The sequence below is a fragment of the Xenopus laevis genome, chromosome 1S (genome assembly GCF_017654675.1).
Source record: "Xenopus laevis strain J_2021 chromosome 1S, Xenopus_laevis_v10.1, whole genome shotgun sequence".
Taxonomy (NCBI): Eukaryota; Metazoa; Chordata; class Amphibia; order Anura; family Pipidae; genus Xenopus; species Xenopus laevis.
The window spans coordinates 13,057,142-13,083,159 of NC_054372.1; the positions used below are offsets into that span (position 1 = coordinate 13,057,142).

Genomic DNA, 26,018 nt, shown 5'->3' on the forward strand with positions numbered 1-26,018 from the left:
CAGGAGAGAGGGGCCACTGACAGGAGAGAGGAGACCACTGACAGGAGAGAGGAGACCACTGGCAGGAGAGAGGAGACCACTGGCAGGAGAGAGACCACTGACAGGAGAGAGGGGCCACTGACAGGAGAGAGGGGCCACTGACAGGAGAGAGGAGACCACTGACAGGAGAGAGGAGACCACTGACAGGAGAGAGGAGACCACTGACAGGAGAGAGGAGACCACTGGCAGGAGAGAGGAGCCACTGACAGGAGAGAGGGGCCACTGACAGGAGAGAGGGACAGGGGACACATGGGGGGTGGGGGTAGAGTTCAGTGGCAGGAGAGAGGGACACAAAGTGACAGGTAGAGGTCATGGAATCCACTGACAAAAATTGGACATGGATGGAGAGGTACACAAGGACACAAGAAATCCACTGAGCACATTGATGGAAAGACACTCTGGTCCTCAAATATGGTATATGGTGTTTAGTATTTGGTCCACTACATGGAAACAGTTGGACAGCGCTGATTAATGTGACATTGTGGCAGTCACTCAGAGTTGTATGACAGTCTGATTATGATAACTTTGGTATTACTACACCTTTAACTTCTCTCTCAGCACTTATAGGGGAATGGCTTCTGTTCTATTAAACCCACCAAAAAACGTATTTATAAATAGGTTTTATTTAGAGCTCACAGAATTCGGGATTCGGTCAGGATTCGTCCTTTTTCAGCAGGAATCGGATTCGCCCGAATCCTTCTACCCGGCTGAACCCAATCCTAATTTGCATATGCAAATTAGAGGGGGAAGGAAATCACGTGACTTTTTGTCACAAAACAAGGAAGTAAAAAATGTTTCCCTTTCCCACCCCTAATTTGCATATGTAAATTCGGTTCGGTATTCGGCCAAATCCAAAATAGTGGATTCTGTGCATCCCTAGTTTTATTTATTTATTCTTTTATGATTTGTGAGATACAGGGTTTATTGTGTTTCCTAAACTCAAAAATATTTTTCTATTTGCATACAACCATTGTGTGTGTTCGTAGTGCATTGCAAATTATTGTCATGCTGGAATCAGCCAGTTAGAGAAGGGAAAACATGTCCGTGACTCGCAGCAGTCTTGTATTGGTTGCAGCTAAAATAAAAAATTGGCAACCCTTTTCCTGAGAATTTTCAATATAAAATGGCACAACAGGGAGATATAAGCCAAATTATGGTGAGAATCAACAGGGGGTCACATGGTTTCTCTCAATGCATAAAGCCTTTGTCTGCTTCCTGCTTAGATTTTATGCAACAATTCTCTGTAAACTCAAAGCAGTGACTGTTTTTACAAATTTTACACATATAAACAATGTATAAAGGAAATTTCGGTAATTTTTTTTCCTTAAAGAGAAGGAAGGTACAGGAATGGGACCTGTTATCCAAAATGCTTTCTGGATAATGGATCTTTTCCATACCTTAAGTCTACTAGAAACTCATGTAACATTAAATAAACCCAATAGGCTGGTTTTGCCTCCAATAAGAATTAGTTATATCTTAGATTGGATAATGTACAAGGTACTGTTTTATTATTACAGAGGAAAAGGAAATAATTTTAGAAAATTTGGATTATTTGGATACAAGGGAGTCTATGGGTAACGGCCTTTCTGTAATTCGGAGCTTTCTGGATAACGGGTTTCTGGATAATAGATCCCATACCTGTACAAAATAAAATATTGGGCAGCACAAAGGCAGTACCTGGAACTGGCTTGCTATTTTGTTTAGGGATGCACCGAAACCACTATTTTGGATTTGGCCAAACGCCCGAATCCTTTGTGAAAAATTCGGCCGAATACCGGTAGGGAAGGGGAAAAAATTTTACTTCCTTGTTTTGTGACAAAAAGTCACACGATTTCCCTCCCCACCCCTAATTTGCATATGCAAATTCGGATTCGGTTCGGCCGGGCAGAAGGATTCGGCCGAATCCGAATCCTGCTGAAAAAGGCAGAATCCTGGCCGAATCCCGAACTGAATCCTGGATTCGGTGCATCCCTAATTTTGTTGTATGAAATCAAGTCTGACTTGTACCTGTGTCTCTTTCAGTTGTATTCCATTTATTAAATTACCTTTTTGCTGTTTTGGGTATGGACTATGATCTGAGAGTGTATAGTGCATAAAGCAATAGCATCATCATTTTTCTTTTTTCTTCCTATTTTTTTTAGATTTATGTATTTCCCAAGTCATGGGAAACTTTAAAAGATAACGAGCTGAACTCCATTCTTCCAGCTAATCACTCGTACATACAACTTGGTGTTCAAGAATAGTCATGAGCACGGTAAGTAAAAGGCTTGATCGATCCAGCTCAGGCAGCAGTACTGCTCTGCAAGGTACACTTAAAGGGATGGTTCACCTTCAAATTAACTTTTAGTATGTTATAGAATGGCCAGTTCTAAGCAGCTTTTCAATTGGTCTTCATATTCCAGTCTCTTATTCAAATCAATGCATGGTTATTAGGGTAATTTGGCCTCTAGCAACCATATTGCTAAAATTGCAAACTGGAGAGTTGCCAAATAAAAAGCTAACAAATAATAAAAAATTAAAACCAATTGCAAATTGTCTCAAAATGTCACTCTCTACATCATAGGAAAAGATCATTTAAAAGTGAACAACCCCTTTAATATTACCATAATTACTGTTGGTTGCACTTCACACCCTTATTATGGTTAACCGAGACATAACACATTTTGTTGAGTGGTGAGTCTCACTGGGGGATGACTATAGGCACAGCTACTTGATTTTAAAGTGCCTGCACTCCTGCCACCTGTCAAGCACAATTCTGGTAACTTCCGATTTTGTTGTTGTTTTTATTGTGGGTATCGGCTTTCCTTACATCTTTAATAATTCCACTTTAGGTAAAAGGTATTTTAGCACCTGAAAAGTGTCGCTTAAAAAATAAGGGTTTCTCCAAATGCTGATTTTATAATAAAAAAAAAAAATATATATATATATATATATATATATATATATATATATATATATATATATATATATATATATATATATTTAAACTCTGCTTTTCAAATTTGGTTTTATAGGAACAGTTCAGTGCACAAATAAAAACTGGGTAAATAGATTGTATGTGCAAAATAAAAAATGTATCTAATATAGTTAGCCAAAAATGTAATATATAAAGGCTGGAGTGACTAGATCTGTAACATAATAGCCAAAACACTACTTCCTGCTTTTCAGCTCTCTAACTCTGAGTTAGTCAGTGACTTGAAGGAGGTCCACATGGGACATAACTGTTCAGTGAGTTTGTAATTGATCCTTAGCATTCAGCTCAGATTCAAAAGCAACACTTATGTCCCATGTGGCCTCCCCTCAAGTCACCGACTCGGCTTTCCGCTAGATCTTGGAACATTGTTCCTGTGATTTACTTCCATTCAGCCATAAGAGCATCAGTAAGTTTGGGCGCTGATTTTTGGGAGATCAGACCTGGCTTTGCAGTTGGTGTTCTAGTTTCATCTCACAGGTATTTCATTAGGTTGTGGTCAGAGCTCTGAGTAGGCAAGTCAAGTTCTTGTACTCTCATCTCTGCAAATCCATTATATACAGTATACACCTCACTGTGCTTGGTGCATTATTGTGCTGAAACTGGAAAGAACCTTCCCAAGCTGTTGCCACAATGTAGGAAGCACAGAATATATTGCAGCGTAATGAAATACAAATCACTTATGCAGGTTCCAATTGAGGGAGAATAAAATTCTGTTTAAAGAGATTCTCCCCTACAGCCCCTTCTGACTTGGATGGATTCTGTTCTCAAGCCTTGGTCACTACTACTCTGGCCTTGAGGTCAGAGCCGCCTGTTTGGCTGTAGGAGCAGGTTATAAAATATAGAAATAAACTTTATTTGCTTCAGATTATCTTCTAAAGGTCCTTTAAGGTAGCAACCCAGAAATGGCATTGGTGTTTGAGAAGCTCTTATTTACAGGCGATACTTTACTTTAAAGGCAATTTTTTCAATATTTTCTTTTTTGGGGGAAGCAAGTGATTTTTGGTTTTGTTTTACTTTAGTGACTTTGCATAGAAAAGTAGAAGATCATAATTCTGAATAATAAAACGAGTAGAGGAGAATCGTGCTTATCCAAGGTAACTGAGATGAAAGCATATTTTCTAAACAGCCACCGACCAATGAACATTAAGGGGCAGATTTATCAAGGGTCAAATTTCAAGTTCATAGGAGTTTGTAAAAACTCCCATAAACTCCCATAAACTTGAAATCTGGGAAAAAAAACCTAAGCAATCAAACTCGGGTGAATGGGATTGACCTGCAAACTCCAGATTGATCCCAGGAAGTCCCCCATAGGCTAAAGCAGCAATTCAACAGGTTTAAGGTGGCAAATAGTCGAATTTTAATTCTTAAATTTATATTTTTATATATATATATATATATATATATATATATATATATATATATTTATATATATATATATTTATATATATATAGTATATATATATATATATAGTATATGATAAATTTTGAAATTCTATTTTTTCTAAAAACGAGAATCAAATTTTAACTATTCCCTAGTCGAATTCCACTAAAACAAAAACTCGAAAATTTGAATTTGAATTTCTAATTTGAATATTCGAATTTTCACTTCAACTATTGATAAATCTGTCCATAAGTGATTTTAAAATGAAAAAAAGACACGAGCATATGCAATAAGGTGTATGGAAAAGTTGATACTTTATATTATGTTATGTAGCTGTGTGCATTGCCGCACATGAAAAATGTAAAACTTTCTACCAGGGTTACCTACACACAGGTGCACAGAAGTATTTACACCTGATTTTTATTGTGGTAAATACGCACACACTGTATCCTTATTTGCACACAACTTTTGGAGACTTCATCCACATTGTAAAGTAGCTATCACTTAATTGGGGGGGGTAGCCATGCAGGATGAACTACTTGCCCATGAGTATACATAACTAGTGCAAACTCACTGTTCAAGAAAAGGGGACACAGACCAATATCTATGTGCTAATCTTAGGAAGAATGTGCATTTTCTGGCTGAAAGTCCTGCCTTCAGTTATAACAGGCAGATCCCATTTACACAAATGATAGGATTTAGGCACTTCTTCACCTATTTCTTATAGGACATGGGTCTTAAAGGATAACTAAAGCTTAAGTAAAGAAGTAGGTAGAAATGTTGTACATGATGTTTTGTGCTTCTGTACCAGCCCAAGGCAACCACAGCCCTTTAGCAGTAAAGATCTGTGGTTCCAAAGATGCCCCAGTAGCTCCCCATCTTCTTTTCTGCTGATTCACTGCACATGCTCTGTGCTGCTGTCACTTACTGAGCTTAGGGACCCACTCACAATATACAGTACACATAGAATAGAAATGTCACAATATAAGGCTGATTAGTAATTAATACAGATAATTACTACATGGCAGCAAGAAAACCAGTGCAATTAGCATCAGAATTTAATAATCAGCAAACTTGTAGCATCAGCTTATATTACAGCCAGGGAAGCTCATTTTCTGCTGGATAATTAGTGACGATCCCTAAGCTTAGCTTCTCAACAGCCAATCAGAGCCCACTGAGCATGTGAGTGTCACAGACACTTTCCAAGATGGTGACCCCCTGTGACAAGTTTGAAGTCCTGGATCATTGCTGCTATTGACAAGCTCAAACTTTAGGCTGGTGCAGTAAGCTCAGTATATAAAGTATGGCATTTTAGCCATATTCATTTTTAGGGTTTAGTTCTCCTTTAAGAATGCTCCAGCCTTTGGGCTTGAGCATTCAGGTACTAAAACCACACAAGTTCCTAAATTCTTGTGTGGTTTCTTAATTCCAATACCTCAGCTTCCTGTCGTTGGGGTTTTCCCCCCTCTAAGCAGATTTGTTTAAAAAAAAAAAAAGGTTGGCACCTAAAACCTGCCAACCTTTTTATTTATTTTTTGTCATGGGAAAATAAACCCAGTCAGCAGTAGGCCGAGGTATACAAATGAAGCAGTAACCTGAGAATTTAAGAAATCCTAAATGTTTTTTAGTACCCCCTTAGTATATGTTGCCATGAAATAACACAGATAAGGGGTCACAACATGACTCGTGAGAGGGATTGCTGACAATACTCATGCTCCAGACTTTATAAAAAAGTGGTTTTCCTGATTTGGTTAAAAATTCAATCTCTGTGACTTTTTAAAGGGGTGCTTTATCTTTAAGTTAACTTTTACTATTTCATAGAATGGACTAATCTAAGCAATTTTTCAATTGTTCTTCGTTTTTTTAAAAATAGTTTTTGAAATATTTGTCTCCTCCTGACACTTCAGTTTTTAAATGGGGGTCACTGACCCCATCTAAAAAAACAAATGTGCTATAAGGCTACATATTTATTGTTATTGCTACTTTTTATTATTCCTCTTTCTATTTAGGCCCTCTTCTATTCATATTCCAGTTTTTCATTCAAATCAATGCATGGTTGCTAGGGTCATTTGGAGTTTAGCAACCAGACTGCTGAAACTGGAAAGCTGCTAAATAAAAAGCCAAATAACTCAAAGACCATAAAAAATGAAAACCAATTGCAAATTGTCTCTTGATACCACTCTCTACATCATACTATAAGAAAGGTAAGCTGTCCCTTTAAGTTGTATAAATGCCAGTGTCTAATATTTTTTTAAAAGGTTACACCATAAATGTAATCACCTTGGATTACCTCCATTTATGCTATGTGACCAGTTGTTTGAGGACACCCCCTTCTAATGACTAAAATTGATTTTTTTTAAGTCATACCCATCATTGTTGATACAGGTGCCATTATCATACAGTGAAATCCTTAAATGCGGTTTTTCACCTTTAAATGAACTTTTATCATGATGTAAAGAGTGATATTCTGAGACAATTTGCAATTGGTTGTCATTTAATTTTTTTTTTGTGGTTTTTGAGTATTTAGCTTTTTATTCAGCGGCTCCAGTAGTCGAGTGAGTCAGATAGTGGAATACCAAGCACTGTTATGATCAGATACTACGATGACAAGATTAGGAGGAGGTATGCATGATGATATCATGAGCAGGCAGCAGTATTGATTCTAGCATGGAAGTATGTCTGTGTGAGGACGTCGGGAAGAGAGCCGTAGGTAGAATTGCGATGGGTGGTAGGAGTCGAGGTGTGTGAGGGCATGGTGGAGTTAAGAGTGAAAATGCTAATAATGAGCAAGATGATGAAATAAAAAATATGTGGAACGAGCATGGTTGTTATATTTTCATGATAATATGGGTTTAATGTGACGCTCTGGGAGATTCGCGAAGTGAGTGCCATACGCGATAGATGGGAAGCATATAGTGAAGAGTATGGATTAAGAAGAGTCGAAGGTCCGATTGAGCACTTAGATTAAAAAGTGAGACATATATAGAAAAAATATCGAAGAGCCAATTTGAAAGCTGCTTAGAATTAGCCATTCTTATAACAATGGACTATATAGTCCTGTGACCCGTAAACCCTGCCCTGTTCTAACAATGTCTGGAGTGCTAATCACCTACGTTGTGTGGGTCCTTTAGGGTGCTGTATTAGAGACAGGTCGTGTGTGTGTGTGACGTGGTGCAGTAGCCATGATTTTCTCCATTGCTTTCGAGCAAGTAGCGTGGGTCGATGAGACGAGTGGTTTGCCTCATACGCAGGGAGACTACTCGGGCAGCATAGGCTCTCAAAGAGTGAAAGCAGTGAAAGCGAGCTGAGCGCCTGTGTCTCGTCGAAAATGCACGCTGATAGGAGAAGAGCTCAATGTTGATTCGCTAGGCAGTAGAGGTTGCTGCAGGTCGAGTAGTCGGTGTTGTAGAGGTGAGTGAACGTTGGATGGTGTCTACGCGACGGACTTGCTCAGGTTCGCAGAGGACAATGGAATGGTACAGAGAGGAGCATGCGGTCGATTGAACTGAAGCGTATGTTTTGTTGTCGAGGTGGTTGTTAAATTTAGGTAATGTTATATCGTCCTCGCTAATCCGGCTGAAGCGCCTGTGAAGAGTAGACAGTGTTGCGACGCGCGCTCGACGAGGGCGTAGTACTTGAGATAGCGGTGATTAGGGGAAGTGCTCAGAATGCTAGCTGCACGGGTGTTCTGGTGCGGAAGGTGGGGAGGAGGCTGTGAGTCGTATATGAGGGTGTCAAAGCATGTGCAAAGGACGTAGGGTAGCCATAGCGATGTCGAAGTGGTCCTGGCTTAATTGCTCCGTTACAGATGATGAAGTGTGAAGAATATAACTGGTGTAATCAGGGCTGTGACATCACAGTAGTCACTCTCAGCTTACGTAGCGCTGAGGTAGAATAGGGAGGAGGGGTCTCTATGTAGAAAGTGAAGAGAGTTGGCTGTGGGGGAGGTTGGGTATACCGCAGTAATGTGATGCTAATGTGGCTCAGTGTGCGCTGATCCAGACTGGTGGCGAAACGCCACTAACGAACACAGGAAAGGTGTATTGATAGGTAAGACGTAGATTCTGAACTATGTGCATTCAAGTTATCTGACTCTATGAGTCACGAGACGTGGCGACATGTTTCGTTATCCAGTCGGATGATGACAGGGCGTCTACGGATTAGATTTTCAGGACGAACGGTAGAAACAACTTCGTAGGAGCTCATGAGTCTGCGGTGCTGAGTAGCGTCGATCAGAGATGGAGTAGTCATGATTAGTCAGTTGATTGCTTAGTCAGTAGAATGTTTAGGCGGTAAGTGACGTGGAAGTTGCGAGGGGTACGAAGGAGGTGTGGAGTGTGAGAAGCGACAGCTGAGCGCAGATAGGTGGGGTGAGGCCTTGCGTGCTCGGACATACGCAGGTGTTAGTAGTAGTAGAGAAGACGAGATGTAGCAATGAGCTGAGTGGCGCACGCGACGTCATTAGCTAGTGTGAGTCTCAAAGTTTGTCAATTAGCCCAAATCTGCTATTGACCAAGTCGACAGATAAACTAAGGACGAGTAAGGCAAATCATTGTGGGAATTGGAATCTTGGCAGTCTTGACTAGTGATGAGTGAATGTATTGGCCAGCCATGGATTCGCAGCGAAATTCTGAATTTCACCATGTGCGAATTCTTTTAGCGAAACTGTGGTGAAAATTTGCCGCAGAGAAAGTTGCTCCGAAAAAACGCCCATAAGAAAGCACACACATTGGGGCAGATTCACTAAAGGGTGAAGTGACTTTCGCCAGCGTGAAGTCATTTCTCAACTTCGCAAATTTACTATCAGTCACCCTGGCGAAAATTCGCCAGCGATGATGATAGCCTAGCGCAACTTCACACCCTAACGCTGGCGAAGTTGCACTCTGGCGAAGGGGGAGAAAATACGCAAATTTACTAACATTGGTCTTTTTCTGAACGTGACCTCCTTCGCCAGAGTTTACTTTGCCAGGTTAGAGCAGGCGAAGTGCAATAGAGTAGATTGGAGTTTTAAAAAAAAAAAAAGTTGAAAAAAAGTCCCAAAAAGAAACGCTGGCGTCTTTACCTTTTTAAGGGTGATAGGCTGAAAAAAAATCATAAATTTTTTTTGGGGGTACCCTCCTTCCCCCCTACATTTCCTAACATATGGCACCGAAACTATACAGTGGGCACATGTATAGGGCAAAATAACAACTCTATTTTATTTTATGAAGCTTTCCCAGGCTTGTGTAGTGTAATGTATTTGCTGCTACACATACTTCCATTGTACTTTAACTTAGTGCCATATGCAAATTTGGCATCGCTAGCGTAACTTCGTTATGCTTGACGAATTAACGCTAGCGCAACTTCGCATAGTGAATTTGCGTAGCGCTGGCGAAGTGCGGCGGAGTGTGGCGAAGCTATCGCCTGCGCAGCTTCGGATCTTAGTGAATCTGCCCCATAGACGTTAATGCATTTGGAGAAAAAGTCACCATAAGAAAAAACGCCCATTGACTTTAATGCATTAGGACAAAAAAAGACGCCATAAGAAAAAACGCCCATTGACTTTAATGCATTAGGACAAAAAAAGACGCCATAAGAAAAACGCCCATTGACTTTAATGCATTAGGACAAAAAAAGACGCCATAAGAAAAACGCCCATTGACTTTAATGCATTAGGACAAAAAAAGACGCCATAAGAAAAACGCCCATTGACTTTAATGCATTAGGACAAAAAAAGACGCCATAAGAAAAACGCCCATTGACTTTAATGCATTAGGACAAAAAAAGACGCCATAAGAAAAACGCCCATTGACTTTAATGCATTTGGAGAAAAAAAAAAGTCACCTTAAGAAAAAACGGGTATTGAAATGCATTTGGATAAAAAAGTTGCCATAAGAAAAAACGCCCATTGACTTAAATGCATTTGGAATGCGAAAAATTGCCGCATGTATAAATAGTTGCACGTAAAAACGCCCATTGGCCAACAAGTTTCTCAAAATCTCACCATTTCGCAAATCTTTTTTGCAGTTTCGCAAAATATACCGCAAAACTAAACGGGACAGATTCGCTCATCACTAGTCTTGACCAGCAGTGCAGAGCATAGCAAAGGGCAGACAGATACTGATTTAAGTAGAAAAAAAACATTATCGCTGTTCCTACTCAAACGATTAATATGTGAACTGTGGGTTTCGTTGCTTGTGATATATCTGCAGAATGGTAATTGGCTGTTTGTCTGCTGGTGCATCTATGCTGGAAACAAACCCATTATGCAGAAATATTTTCTAAGTGTGTGCACTAAACTAAAACTGCCTGCTGCGGCTGAATTAACATACTGCGCATAAAAAGCATCAATTTATATTGTTTATACATCCTTCGTATTTTTACGGGCAACGCTGTACTGAGATTTCAGATGATCAGTAGCAGTTTTAGCTGGTTGACCGATTTCTTTATAGCTGTTTGTTGCTATTTCATATATTCCAGCTTGTACAGAAATGGCTGAGAAATATTATTAATATCATGTATTTTTTGCCCAGTTATGACGGTGCTTATGTTTTTGCAGGGGAAGAAGTTGTGGATCTTACATGCGAATCCACGGAACCAGTGGTTGTCGATTTGACGAACAATGACTTGAGCATCAATGACTCTGTTGTTGTAAGTATTGTGTGCGTTGCATTTCATTTGTTTGTGTAATTAAACACTTTAATCTAAAATCGATTAGGGAGCAGGAAAGGTTAAATAGCTGGGGGGTGCCAAATGTTAAAGGGATACTGTCATGGGAAAACATGTCAAAACATATCAGTTAATATTGCTACTCCAGCAGAATTCTGCACTGAAATCCATTTTTCAAAAGAGCAAACAGATTTTTTTTATATTTAATTTTGAAATCTGACATGGGGCTAGACATATTGTCAGTTTCCCAGCTGCCCCCAGTCATGTTACCTGTGCAAGCACTTTAAGATGGAACTACTTTCCGACGGGCTGTTTTTTCTCCTACTCAGTATAACTGATCAGTCTCAGTGGGAACTGATCACTTTCCTGATACCCTGCACTGGTGCTCCTGTTAGCAGAAAACTGAGCCAGTCCATGGTACTTCTGAGCAAGCAACACAGGGAAGCACATTCATCAAAGGTCGAATTTCGAATTCATGTGAGTTTTTTAAAACTCCCGTAAACTCAAAATTCGACCAATCAAAATTTATTAAAAAAATCGAATTTATCCTACTCGGATGAATTGTATGGACCCGTAAACTCAAAAGGAATTTGATTTGAGTTTTAAAATCTTGATTCGAGTTTTTACTCTGAAAAAAACTCGAATGTCAGTAAGGCTGTAAACAACTCAGAATTGATCCCTGGACCTCTCCCATTGACTTAAAGGAGAAGGAAAGCTAGAGAGGCATTTTATTGTCAATATATTAGCTGCAATAGTGCAAGCTAGAATGCTATAATTATTCTGCAGAGTAAAAAGCTCTAGAAGCTCTCTGTTTGTTTAGATAGCAGCTGCCATATTAGCTTGCTGTGACATTCCTTCCTGCCTGAGTCTCTCCCCGCTCACTCATAGCTCTGGGCTCAGATTACAGCAGGGAGGGAGGGGAGAGGAGCAAACTGAGCATGCTCAAGCCCTGCCCTGGAGGTTTAAGCTGAAAACAGGAAGTCTGATACAGAAGCCCATGAGTACACAATAGAAGGAAAGAAATGTGGTGTTTCTTTTGACAGAGGAGTCAGAGCAACACTACTTTGAGGGTTTACTGGTGTATTTATATAGACCTTTCTGATAAAGCTTACTTAATTTTAACCTTTTCTTCTCCATTAATCAGCAATTCGGCAGGGTTTAGGTGGCGAATAGTCGAATTCGAGTTTTTCACCTTTGAGAACTTTTAGTATGATGCAGAGACTGATATTCTGAGACAATTTGCAATTGGTTTTCATTTTTTATTGAAGGTTTTTGAGTTATTTAGCTTTTTATTCAGCAGCTCTTTAATTTGCATTTTAAGCAATCTGGTAACTAGCAATCATGCACTGATTTGAATAAGAGACTGGAATATGAATAGGAGAGAGTCTGAATAGAAGGTTCAGTAGTTATAAGTAACAATTTGTAGCCTTACAGAGCATTTGTTTTTTAGAAGGAGACAGCGACACCCATTTGAAAGTTGCAAAGAGTTAGAAGAAAAAGGCAAATAACTATAATACTATAAAAAAAAATAATGAAAACCAATTGAAAAGTTGCTTAGAATTATCTGTTCTATAACATAATAAAAGTTACCTTAAAGGTGAACCACCCCTTTGAAGGGCCAGAGTATGATCAATCTCGAAAATCAAATTCAAATTTTTTGAAAAACTCTAATTGAATTTGACTAACTCTCTAGTCGAATTTGCAAGTTTTGACCATAAAAAAGCTTGAAAATTTCGAATTTCGAAATCTGCCCCATAGTGATCATTTTCTTCTGCTTCTTGGCCAATGCAAAGGTTCAGAGAAGATAGAAAAAAGATTGTGACATGGTTCTTACTCAGAAGTACCCCAGACCAGTGAAGTTTTCTGATACAGGTGTTGGATCCGTTATCCGGAAACCCAATATCCTGAAAGCTCCGAATTATGGAAAGGCGTCTCCCATAGACTACATTTTATCTAAATAACCCAAATTTTTTTAAAAAATATTTCCTTTTTCTCTGTAATAATAAAACAGTACCTTGTACTTGATCCCAACTAAGATATAATTAATCCTTATTGGAAGCAAAACCAGCCTATTGGGTTTATTTAATGTTTACATGATTTTCTAGTAGACTTAAGGTGTGTAGATCCAAATTATGGAAAGATCCATTAGCCGGAAAACCCATGGGCCTGAGCATTCTGGATAACAAGTCCCATACCTGTACAATTAACATCCGAGATCCAGATCTGTTTCTGGAAATCCATTATTTGAAAGTTCCGAATAATGGGAAGGCCATATCTGATATATTTCATTTCAAGCAAATCGTTCTAATTTTTAAAACCGATTTACCTTTTCTTTTTAATAATAAAACAGTGCCTTGTGCTGTTTTTTTTTTTGTAATTTTGGTGGCAAAGCAATTCTATTGGGTTTATTTGATGTTTAATTGATTTTTAGCAGACTTAAGATATGGTGATCCAAATTACAGAATGATCCTTTATCTGGAAAAAACCCCAGGTCCCGAGCATTCCAAAAACAGATATAATACCTGTACAGTGTATTAACATTTTTTATTGTATTATTGCTCCTTGACAGATCAGATTTGTGTCTGTATTTACCGTAGTATTTTCCTAATAACAACAATGTAATATTAATGGCTTTCTTTTTTTTTTTTTATTTGCACAACCCAAGATTGTTGAAGGTAAGCAGCACTATTTTGTCCAATAACAACTGATTGTTCTGTTAAAGAAGAGGGGAAATGTTTTAAAAAAGAACCTAACTCCCTCTCTTTCTTGACCTCTCAACCTATCCGTGTTCACTCCTCATTTTGTGCTGATAGTATAATGAAGTTATTACAATAGTTTGGGGCTTTTTTTTTTGTTTCAATATGTTTTTATTATTTTTCAGTAACAATTGCAGTATCGTATGTTGTATTCATAAAATGATTTTGGTATTATTTCCATTTATCCATCTCAAGACAGTATATATATATATATATAACAGTATTCTATGCAAATATCAACATCCTCTATTGTCTGTTCCGGTGATGTTACTTAGTTCAGTTCCAACAAATGTATAAGCATGTTAATGGCGAAAAATAGAAAATATAGTAAACAAAAGATTAATACAAAAGAAAAGCAAACAGAAACAACAAAATAATATACTGTGAATAGTAGGGATGCACCGAATCCAGGATTCGGTTCGGCCTTTTTCGGCAGGATTCGGATTTGGCCGAATCCTTCTGCCAGGCCGAACCAAATCCGAATCCTAATTTGCATATGCAAATTAGGGGTGGGGAGGGAAATTGCGTGACTTTTTGTCACAAAACAAGGAAGTAAAAAATGTTTTCCCCTTCCCACCAAATTAGGAATCGGTTCGGTATTCGGCCAAATCTTTTGCGAAGGATTCGGGGGTTCGGCCGAATCCAAAATAGTGGATTCGGTGCATCCCTAGTGAATAGAAAGTGGATTGCCTCACTATTTATTTGCCTCTATTCATTGTCCGATTATAAAAAGCTCTCGGTTTCATTTCCGGGTAGTTAGAGTGTCAGCAAGTGTAAAGGGAGGGTCCCTCTATACCTATATTCTATCCAAGGTTGCCATACCTTTAAAAATGTGGGATATTTGTCTGATGCTGCGCAATTTTTCATTGACGAATATCCAGTCTATTTTGGGTTTAAGCAAATTGTAGTTTATATATATATATATATGGAGATTTCCAGGATCTTGCTAGGACCTGTCTGGCCACCAAAAATGATTAATTCACTTTTTCTGTGCCCCTGTTACATTTTGTGGTGGTGCTCCCATTAATGCTTCATAGGGGTTTTTATGTAAGTTCACATTTAGTACTCCAAATATCAAATGATACACCTGAATCTAATACCTGGACGCTCAGGGCCAGTTCCAACATATGTGAGTCATGTTTCCTGGAGTGTTGCACCCTCTGAAGCAGGCATTATTGAGGTTTGGGTACATAAGTGTTAGTCTATTGGGTGTAAGGTACCAACGAAAGAGAACCTTGTATCCGGATTCAAGCAATATTGTATTATTAGAGCTTCTCCTTAAATGATCCCATAGTTTACTCCACATCCGTCTTGTAGGTAGTCTATGGTAGCAGGTCCCCTGACCATAAGTAAGTCTCTCGCCCTCATAAGGTTGTGATCTTTCCACCACTGGAATAAGGGGCTTTGGAGCCCTGGGATGAATTGAGGATTATAGAAAAATGGCCTTGCTGGGGTGTGGGTAGAGTATAATGAGTAAAGATGCGCGTTGGCATCCCAGACTCTCAACATGTGTTGCAAGGTGCGGCTAACTATTGTTGGTCTATGTTTTACCTTTGTCCAGAGCAAGGAGTCTGCTGTATATGGTGTCGTACATCAGTTTTCTAGGGACAGCCACAAAGGGGCACTTTCTTGGGCGTGCATGATGGGAAGGTGGACTAACTGTGCTGCTATATAGTATTTCCAGAGATTCGGAAACCCTAGGCCACCTTCCGATATGGGTCTTTGTAATGTATTAAGTCGTACCAGGGAAGTTTTGTTATTCCAAATAAACTTTGAGATATATGATTCCAGTTTCTGTAAATCTGTCCTTATAATAGGAATGGGCAATACTCTGAACAAATATAGGATTATTGGTAGGAAGACCATTTTTTGGAGGCTTTTTGTTAATGCAATAATATTTCCCTCTTAGGGGCCCATTTACTTAGCTCGAGTGAAGGAATAGAGGAAAAAAACGTTGAATTTCGTATGGTTTTTATGGCTGCTTCGACCATCGAATGGGCTACTTCGACTTCGAATCAAACGATTCGAACTAAAAATCATTTGACTATTCGACCATTCGATAGTCGAAGTACTGTCTCTTTAAGAAAAAACTTCGACCCCCTAGTTCGCCACCTAAAAGCTACCGAAGTGCATGTTAGCCTATGGGGAAGGTCCCCATAGGCTTCTTAAACATTTTTTTTTTTTTTTTTTTTTTGAACAAAAATCGTTCAATCGATGGATTAAAATCCTTCGAATCGAACGATTTAAAGGATTTAATCGTTCGTTCGAACGATTTTTCGAATAGCGTTAAATCCTTCGACTTCAATATTCGAAGTCGAAGGATTTAACTTCGACAGTTGAATATCGAGGGTTAATTAACCCTCGATATTCGACCTTAAAGGGATACTGTCATGGGAAAAAAAAAAATTTTCAAAATGAAACAGTTAATAGTGCTGCTCCAGCAGAATTCTGCACTGAAATCCGTTTCTCAAAAGAGCAAACAGATTTTTTTATATTCAATTTTGAAATCTGACATGGGGCTAGACATATTGTCAATTTCCCAGCTGCCCCTGGTCATGTGACTTGTACTCTGATAAACTTCAATCACTCTTTACTGCTGTACTGCAAGTTGGAGTGATATCACCCCCCTCATTTTCCCCCCCAGCAGCCAAACAAAAGAACAATGGGAAGGTAACCAGATAGCAGCTCCCTAACACAAGATAACAGCTGCCTGGTAGATCTAAGAACAGCACTCAATAGTAAAAACCCATGTCCCACTGAGACACATTCAGTTACATTGAGAAGGAAAAACAGCAGCCTGCCAGAAAGCATTTCTCTCCTAAAGTGCAGGCACAAGTCACATGACCAGGGGCAGCTGGGATATCGACAAAATGTCTAGCCCCATATCGGATTTCAAAATTGAATATAAAAAAAATCTGTTTGCTTTTTAAAGAAATGGATTTCAGTGCAGAATTCTGCTGGAGCAACACTATTAACTGATTCATTTTGGGGAAAAAAAAATTTCCGATGACAGTATCCCTTTAAGTAAATTTGCCCCTTAGGCTAATATCATACCTGCCGTATTCTCTTAAACCCCACATGTGCTTGTTGTCACTGACTTCAGTTGCATGAACTGGTCACTGCTGCGTAAAATGTGCCTATGTATGCAGTAAGGATTGTACTGAAGTCACTGGCAATAAAAATGGGCATTATTGGGTAGTAGTGGCATTTCTATGTACGTACATGCACTAAATATTTTGTTGTTGTTGTACAAGATACCCCCAGGCAAAGAAGGACCGTATCCAGAACGTCACATCAAACGTCCAGCTGTGTATTAAGTAGCGATGATGAAGGCTCAAGAGACACTGAGCTATTTGCAACAAATAAAGATATTTCCTCACCAGGCTATGGTAGTTCAAGGTAGGTAGCAGTGGGTTTCCCCAAGTAGTACAAACATGCTTTCCAATGTCAACAACAAACATAATAGCAAGTTTTGTATTTTATTTATTTATTTCTGTCTTGTCCATTTGTGTAAGGTTCCTTCATCTCCTGAATGTCTCTAAAGAGATACTATCATGGTTTTTTTCAAAATGCATCAGTTAATAGTGCTGCTCCAGCAGAATTCTGAACTGAAATCCATTTCTCAAAAGAGCAAACATATTTTTTTATATTTAATTTTGAAATCTGACATAGGGCTAGACATATTGCCAGTTTCCCAGCTGCCCCCAGTCATGTGACTTGTGCTCTGATAAACTTCAGTAACTCTTTACTGCTGTACTGCAAGTTGGAGTTATATCACCCCCCCCCAGCGACCTAACAACAGAACAATGGGAAGGTAACCAGATAGCAGCTCCCTAACACAAGATAACAGCTGCCTGGTAGATCTAAGAACAACACTCAATAGTAAAATCCAGGTCCCACTGCAACACATTCAGTTACATTGAGTAGGAGAAACAACAGCCTGCCAGAAAGCAGTTCCATCCTAAAGTGTTGGCTCTTTCTGAAAGGATAAGTTAACCTTAAAAATAAGTGAATGTAAAATTGATGAGGGTGCTATAAGAAGCACTTTTGCAATGTACATTCATTATTTATTCTTTTTAAATTCCTAGTAGTCAAGGAAGTTGTCAGGAGAAAGAAAGAGGCTGCTCTGATGTTCTTCTGCTTGGGAAAGATGTGAGAAAGGTTTCTAATTTTTTCTCCTAAGCAGAAGAACATCAGAGCAGCCTCTTTCTTTCTCCTGTCAACTTTCTTGACTACTTGCTGGTCAGACTGGTTGCAAAATGACCAGCAGGTGGCGCTGTTATAAAATGTTCTCATGTTAACGGTACATGTATCCCTTTAATATCTTGGAATTAAAAAGAATAATTAATGAATGTACATTGCAAAAGTGCTTCGTATAGCACCCTAGTCAATTTTATATTCACTTATTTTTTAGGTTTACTTATCCTTTAAAGCGCATGATCAGACAAAATGACCTGAGATGGAGCCTACACACCAATATTACAACTACAAAAAAAATACACTTGCTGGTTCAGAAATTATATTTTATATTGTAGAGTGAATTATTTGCAGTGTAAACAGTGTCATTTAGAAATAAAAAACGACATCATAAAAATCACGACAGAATCCCTTTAAAATCAGTAGGAAAGAAATGCACATCCCCATCAGAAAAAAATCCAGTGCTGTGTCTCTTTGCTCTTTGTGCTACAAAACAAAACTTCATTCCATATTAACAATTTAAAGGTAATTTCTTTCTTGAATATTCGATATGTTTAAATTTTACTTATAATCTGTCTTTCTGCCATGTTTGTATTGTCTCTCTTTCTCATTATTCCAGGGCAGTTACTAATGTTGATTTTTACTTTTGACTTGCTACATAAAGCAGAGTTGTTGCTTATTTCTATTTTATTCCCTACACAGATCTTCTTCGGGAAAAGTGAGTTGTCCGATTTGCATGGATAGCTATTCAGAGGTAAGCACTATTTTTATTTCCAGGATAAATTGCTCATGCAGTCAGTGTTTCCTGAGGTTTCTCTGCTCAGTTCAATTGCTTATTATGACGGGAAGAATACAGCCAAGCACGGAAGCTTTGGGTTGTGCTTCCTACGTCAGTGCCTTAATTGTCTGTGCAGCTGAACAGAACAGGAGGGAGTACTCCTCTTGCAAATTCATGATATTAGGAGTGTAAAACTGCTAATATCATGAAAAACAAAAGTATACACCACAGAGGGAATATAGTCAATCTGTTCTCTTGTTAATATGTTCTTTTCTTTTCCATACAGATTGTACAGAGTAGGCGCCTGATTGTGTCAACCAAATGTGGCCATATCTTCTGCAGCCAGTGCCTCCGAGACGCTCTTAAAAATGCTCTTTCATGCCCGACTTGCAGGAAAAAACTTAATAACAAACAATATCACCCTATATACGTATGAAATACATGCAGTATTTCTGGAATACTTCGCTACACACTTTTTTTTTTTTACACTTCAATTCCCACGCGCATCACCGGTAATTAAGTGAACCGGCTAATGTTGAACACAATATTGCTGAAAGAAGAAGTGGACTGGTTCCCACCTCCTGGATGTGTTTTTTGGGAGTGGAGAGTTTAAAAAGATTAATTTATATATTTTTTTTTATTATAAAACAAGGGAATAAATGTAACTCGTTTCTACAATATTTAATAACATGGCTAAATAAATGCTAGTTGAATATATTGAGGGCTGTATGCAGCAATTCTATAGTTTCTTTCTGTGCTTTTTCCTCACCAGTCAATGTTTTTTATGGTTTGCTGAAGTCCTAGGTAGGTTCCATGTAAAAGTGCAATAGACTGTACCACTGAGTTTATTTTCTGCAGTTAACGAAGGTGGTACATTTTATGAAGCACTTCAAACTGCTTTTGTGGGTTGCATGTGGCACTCATCCGACTGCAATCCCTCGTTTAAACTCTTTTAAATTATACTATATCTATTCTTTTTTTTTTGCTAAATTGGATTTTATTGAAATAGTATGCATGTGTTCATACAGTTTGTATATCCACTTTTTTAAAGGACAACTGAACTCTAAAAATGAATGTGGCTAAAAATGCCATATTTTATATACTGAACTTATTGCACGAGGCTAAAGTTTCAGCTTGTCAATAGCAGCAATGATCCAGGACTTCAAACTTGTCACAGGGGGTCACCATCTTGGAAAGTGTCTGTGACACTCACATGCTCAGTGGGCTCTGATTGGCTGTTGAGAAGCTAAGCTTAGGGCTCGTCACTAATTATCCAGCAGAAAATGAGCTTCCCTGGCTGTAATATAAGCTGATGCTACAGGTTTGCTGATTATTCAATTCTGATGCTAATTGCTCTGGTTTCTGTGCTGCCATGTAATAATTATCTGTATTAATTACTAATCAGCCTTATATTGTGACATTTCTATTCTATGTGTACTGTATATTGTGAGTGGGTCCCTAAGCTCAGTAAGTGACAGCAGCACAGAGCATGTGCAGTGAATCAGCAGAAAAGAAGATGGGGAGCTACTGGGGCATCTTTGGAGACACAGATCTTTACTGCTAAAGGGCTGGGGTTGCCTTGGGCTGGTACAGAAGCACAAAACATAATGTACAACATTTCTACCTACTTCTTTAGTTAAGCTTTAGTTCTCCTTTAAGTAGCACCTGTGGTGTTTGATTGCCACAACTTGACCCGTAGTAATTTTTCCATTACTGTAATTTAAATGGGTGTGCAAAGCAATAGTTTTGGGTGCCAGGTGATTCATGGTACATTCCTTTCAAGTGAATGGAAAGGAATTGGGGGTAAATAGCCTTCTCTTTTGTAGATGAATAAAAGCTGGTGGCAGGTGGTTTCCGTTCTTCTAGATCATATCTACTTAAGAAATATCTGGCATATTAGACATGCCATTGGCACAATCCTATAGCTTACTGCATTGGTTTCTGCATATTAAAGGAGAAGTAAAGTCATCTTCCACTTGGGGGTGCCAAATGTTAGGCACCCCCACGTGAAAGTATTTATTTACCTGAAACCCCGGTTCAGTGCTCCGGCCCGGGGTTCTTCCAGTGAGCACCACGGAGCGATCCTCTTCCGGCTTCTTCTTTCTTCAAACTTTCCATGGCATGGATTTCTAACCCTGCCCGATCGAAATCTGGCTGACGATCTTTCGGCAGCTTTTATCAGGCCGTGTATGGATTGCACAATTTGCTGCTCTGCGGTGAGGTTGCATTTGTAAACACGCTTAGACATGGGCCTTATATGTACAAATGTATATATTTAATGGCATTTCTAGGAAACTGGGCCAGGGGGATGAAATACACCAGATTTTTCAGATTGTATCAGAATCCCTTTAATTTTATACATTTGATCTACTTTATCTACTGTGAGAAGGATCAGACAGTTCTTTAACAGGGTAAAATCCATTTATTGTTCATATGTACAGAGTCTGTGAGCAAACAGGCATGAAACAAAATAAAACAAAACAAAATCCTTGCCACACTTGGGCTCTAACTACTACACAAGGTGTCTCTCTACTACCAGTCCCCTACTGGGATTCCTAGCCAGAAACCACAATTCACAGCTCCCCAGAGTGACGGTACCTTCACAGAGTCTTTTCCTTTGGAGAGAAACACTCCAAACGAAACTAAAAAAAAGGTTAAATGTAGGGATGCACCGAATCCAGGATTTGGTTCGGGATTCGGCCTTTTTCATCAGGATTCGGTTTCGACCGAATCCTTCTGCCTGGCGGAACCGAATCCGAATTAGCATATGAAAATTAGGGGTGGGAGGGAAATTTCGTGACTTTTTGTCACATAACAAGGAAGTAAAGAATGTTTTCCCCTTCCCATCCCGAATTTGCATATGTAAATTAGGATTTGGTTCGGTATTTGTCTGAATCTTTTGCAAAGGATTCGGGGGTTTGGCCGAATCCAAAATAGTGGATTCGGTGCATCCCTAGTCAAATGTTTTCTCTGTTTAGATGTTAAAACCTAGGGGCACATTTACTTAGCTCGAGTGAAGGATTAGAATGAAAAATACTTCGAATTTTGAAGGTTTTTTTGGCTACTTCGACCATCGAATTGGCTACTTCGACTACGACTTCGATTCGAAATAAAAATCATTCGACCGTTCAATAGTCGAAGTACTGTCTTTTTTAAAAAAAAACTTCGACTACCTACTTCGCCACCTAAAACGTACAGAGCACCAATGTTAGCCTATGGGTACCTTCTCCATAGGCTTTCTAATTTCTGATCGAAGGAAAATCGTTTGAGCGATGCATTAAAATCCTTCGAATCGTTCGAACGAACGAAATGCGGTAAATACTTCGATATTCGAGGTCGAAGGATTTTACTTCGATGGTCGAATATTGAGGGTTAATTAACCCTTGATATTCGACCTATAGTAAATGTGCCCCCTAGTGTCTACTTCATAATATCCCAAAGGCAATGGCACTGATTTCACGTTTATTTATGCCACTGGCAAACTTCTGAACACCACAAATCAGTTCTATTAATCTCTGTGTCAATTGTTTGTTTCCCTGCTGTGCACCCATGGGTCAGGTGATTGTCACTTGAAAATGACAACATATGTTTTTGGGCCACAGTCACCTCACCCACAAGTGCACTGTACAGGTCTAAGCAATTGTCACCGAGGCAACAGAATCCGTTCTGCAAGTTTTTATGAGTAGTGAGGCACAGGCTGGCCCAATACCAGTAGGAGCTTTGGGTTTACAAGCTGAATCCATACATAGATAGTGTTCAGGTGAGGGATACTATTGACCAGCTGCACAGCACATTAACTTATAACTGTGCACTTTAAGGAGAAGGAAACCCAGTCGGCGCAAAACCCTCCCCCCCTCCCCTGTGTTGCCCACCCCCCCTCCTCCCCCCTGGCCTACCTGTCCCTCTGGGCAAATGCCCCTAACTTGTTACTTACCCTTCTGCGCAGGTCCAGTCCACGGAGTTCACAGGCACCATCTTCTTCCACGCGATCTTCCTGCTTTGACCGGCGTTTTGGCGCATGTGCAGTAGATCCGTACTGGCGAAATGCTCCTACTGCGCATGCGCCGGTCAAAGCAGGAAGAAGATCGCGAGAAAGAAGATGGTGTCTGTGAACTCCGTAGACTGGACCTGCGCAGAAGGGTAAGTAACAAGTTAGGGGCATTTGCCCACCGGGACAGGTAGGCCAGGGGGAAGGAGGGAGTGGAAGCAACACAGGGGAGGTGGGAGGGTTTTTGCGCTGACTGGGTTTCCTTGTCCTTTAAAGGGTTGGTTCATCTTTAAGTTAACTTTTAGTATGTTATGGAATGGCCAATTCTAAGGAATTTTCAATTGGTCTTCATTTTTTGTTATAGTTTTTTTAATTATTTGCCTTCTTCTGACTCTTTCCAGCTTTCAAATAGGGGGTCACTGACTCCATTTAAAAACAAATGTTCTGTAAGGTTAAAAATGTACTGTTATTGTCTTGATACTATTTATTACTCCTCTTTCTTTTCAGCCCTCTCCTATTCATATTCCAGTCTCTTATTCAAATCAATTCATGGTTGCTAGGGCCATTTGGACCCTGGCAACCAGATTGCTGAAATTGCAAACTGGAGAGCTGCTGAATTTAACGTCGAATAAAACAAAAACCACGAATAATAACAAATGAAATCCAATTGCAAATTGCCTTAAGAATATCACTGTCTGAATATTCATTAACAGGTAGCTCCAATAGGGGGGCTCCTTTTGCCTAGAAGATGTATTAGAGCTCACTCTATTAAACTCACCAGACATGATGTCTCTCTACATGCAGAATTTGTGCAAAAGGCAGTTATTTTGTTACATTTTGTTTGTACTGGAATCAGTTATTTGAGTGAGCTCTAATACATCTGCTAGGAAAGGGAGCCCCCCTATAAGATATTGGATCTAACTGTCATTGAATATCTGACACCCAACTGCTGCATGAAGAGAGAATGAAGAGAAACAGATGCTGAGAGAGGAATAGTGAAGATACACTTGATTATTTCAGAAATGGTACATAATATTTAATTGATTGTATTTAGAAAGTTTCTTATGTCTAAATTTTCATTTCTGCGATAGTTCCCCTTTAAATGTTTGGACAACAGTGGACTACATGGTCTGTTGCGTATGTGTGATTGTCTTCTGTTTAGTTTTTCTACAAGTCCTTAATTTTAAATGTAACCCTCGTTTTAATAAGAGACTTTGTTTTCTTTGCCTGTAAAATGTTGATCGCAAACCTTGTGATTCTGGGGGGGTTGTCACTGGGCAAATCGGAGACATTTTGATAAATGTGTCTGTGCATCATGAATGTGCTAAAAAATGTGAATTTATATTGCTGGAAAGCCTCCAATATCCCCATCATTTGGATATTGTCCTAAATCGGCACTGGGGCAATTTTGCTCACAGGTCATTTTATACCCCTCCCTCCATGTTATTAGGGATGATAGTTTACAGGTATGGGATCAGTTATCCGGAAACCCATTATTCAGAAAGCTCCAAATTACAGAAAAGCCGTCTCCCGTAGACTCCATTTTATCCAAATAATCCAAATATTTATAAATGATTTCCTTTTTCTGTGTAATAATAAAACAGTAGCTTGTACTTGATCCCAACTAAGATATAATTAATCCTTATTGGAGGCAAAACCAGCCTATTGGGTTTATTTAATGATTATATGATTTTCTAGTAGATTTAAGGTATGAAGATCCAAATTACAGAAATATCTGTCATACGGAAAGCCCCAGGTCCTGAGCATTCTGGATAACGGGTCCCATACCTGTATTATCTTTTCATCATTTCCTTTGCTTTTACTTCAGTGTTTGTGTCTGTGTTTTCTATCAAGTGACAACTTGCCCAGATTTAATTGCCCATGGGCAGACAAACAGATCACCTTGTTACATATGGGTAATACCAGCACTTGTGCCAACTTGTATAATATGGCTTAAATAGAGAGAACTGTATGACACTGGCAATGTAGGAAGAAGACAAATCTTTTTCCATTTGCTGGGGCTAGAGTCCTGCAGGGGGGCGGGTACCCGCGGGTTGCCCGCAAAAACCTGCGGGTTGCGGGTAGAAGTTTGGGGTGCGGGTATAGACGCGGGTTGGCGGCTTTGCAGGTCAGGCCACGGGTCTTCTCAATAGCATTTTTTACTCCTTTTTTCCCCAATAACTCCTACTTCTGATGATGTCACTTCCAGTTTACAATGACAGCACTTCCTGATTCTTGATCGTCTGCGGGTCCGAGTTGCGGATAAGGTACTTGCGGGTCGGGTAGCGGTTCCAAGCGGGTAAGAATGCAGGTTGCAGGTACGGGTCCAGTATAGGTTCCAAAAAAATGGACCGCGCAGGACTCTAGCTTGGGCCATACCTATTCAAAATGTTTCAGTCAACACCTGCAGGTTCCGTATACCATAAAAGGGTGGTTCACCTCTTAAGTTAACCTTTAGGGCTCTTACACATGGGCGGTTTTTACTGCGCTCCCCTGCATTTTGCTTTCTTCCGTTCAGCCACAGGGGAGCGCAGGAGTAGACGCACTCCATTATTGTGAAGCAGGGTCGGACTGGCGCAGTCGGGGCCCACTGGGTTGTGAACCTCGGGGGCCCCGTGCGCATGCGCAAAAACTAGTGCGCATGCGCGAACGTCAGGCCCAACGCGCGCATGTGCGAACGTCAGGCCGAACGTGCACATGTGCGATCGTCAGGCCCAATGCGCGCATGCGCAACAGCGTCAATCAACTTTAATTGCTGTTCGGGGGCCAATCTAGGAGCGGGACTGGGCCGGCGGGGGCCCAAGAGGGCCGGGACCCACCGGGTTTTTTTCCCGGTTTCCCGCCGGACCAGTCCGACACTGTTGTGAAGAGGGCTGTACTCACACAGACGTATGTATCCCAGATCCTGTGCATTCTGCATTACGGGTCTCATATCTGTATTTTCCAGGTACATATGGGTTTAAGTAAAAGAGACATTAAGTTTGCCCAGGAGCAGTAACTCATAGCAACCAACCAGCAGGTAGCTTTTACTGGTCACTTATTTTAAAGCAGGTATTGTATTGGTTGCTATGGGTTACTGCCCCTGTGCAAAATTAATGCCGGTTGCTATGGGTTACTGCCCCGTGCAAAATGAGTGCCTTTTATTACATATGGGGGTTAGTGTTTCAAGAACAAAAACTGTCAACTCCCGGAGGGGCAGAGTAATTGTTGCAGCCAATGAGGCGGCAATGCAGGTGCCAAAATGAGACATGCCTTTA

The 26,018-nt window shown here is 39.8% G+C and overlaps 1 protein-coding gene across 1 annotated transcript; it reads left to right on the forward strand.

Moving 5' to 3' along the window:
* Positions 1-2,233: 2,233 nt before the first annotated feature.
* On the forward strand, positions 2,234-19,490 carry rnf4.S (ring finger protein 4 S homeolog; the record flags this gene model as incomplete). The annotated part of the gene is given in 6 exon segments (NM_001095212.1): positions 2,234-2,293; positions 10,932-11,024; positions 13,708-13,717; positions 17,053-17,197; positions 18,698-18,749; positions 19,060-19,490. Coding segments are annotated over 6 exon segments (459 nt in total), but the record flags the coding sequence as incomplete, so codon positions are not given.
* Between the last annotated feature and the right edge of the window lie 6,528 nt (positions 19,491-26,018).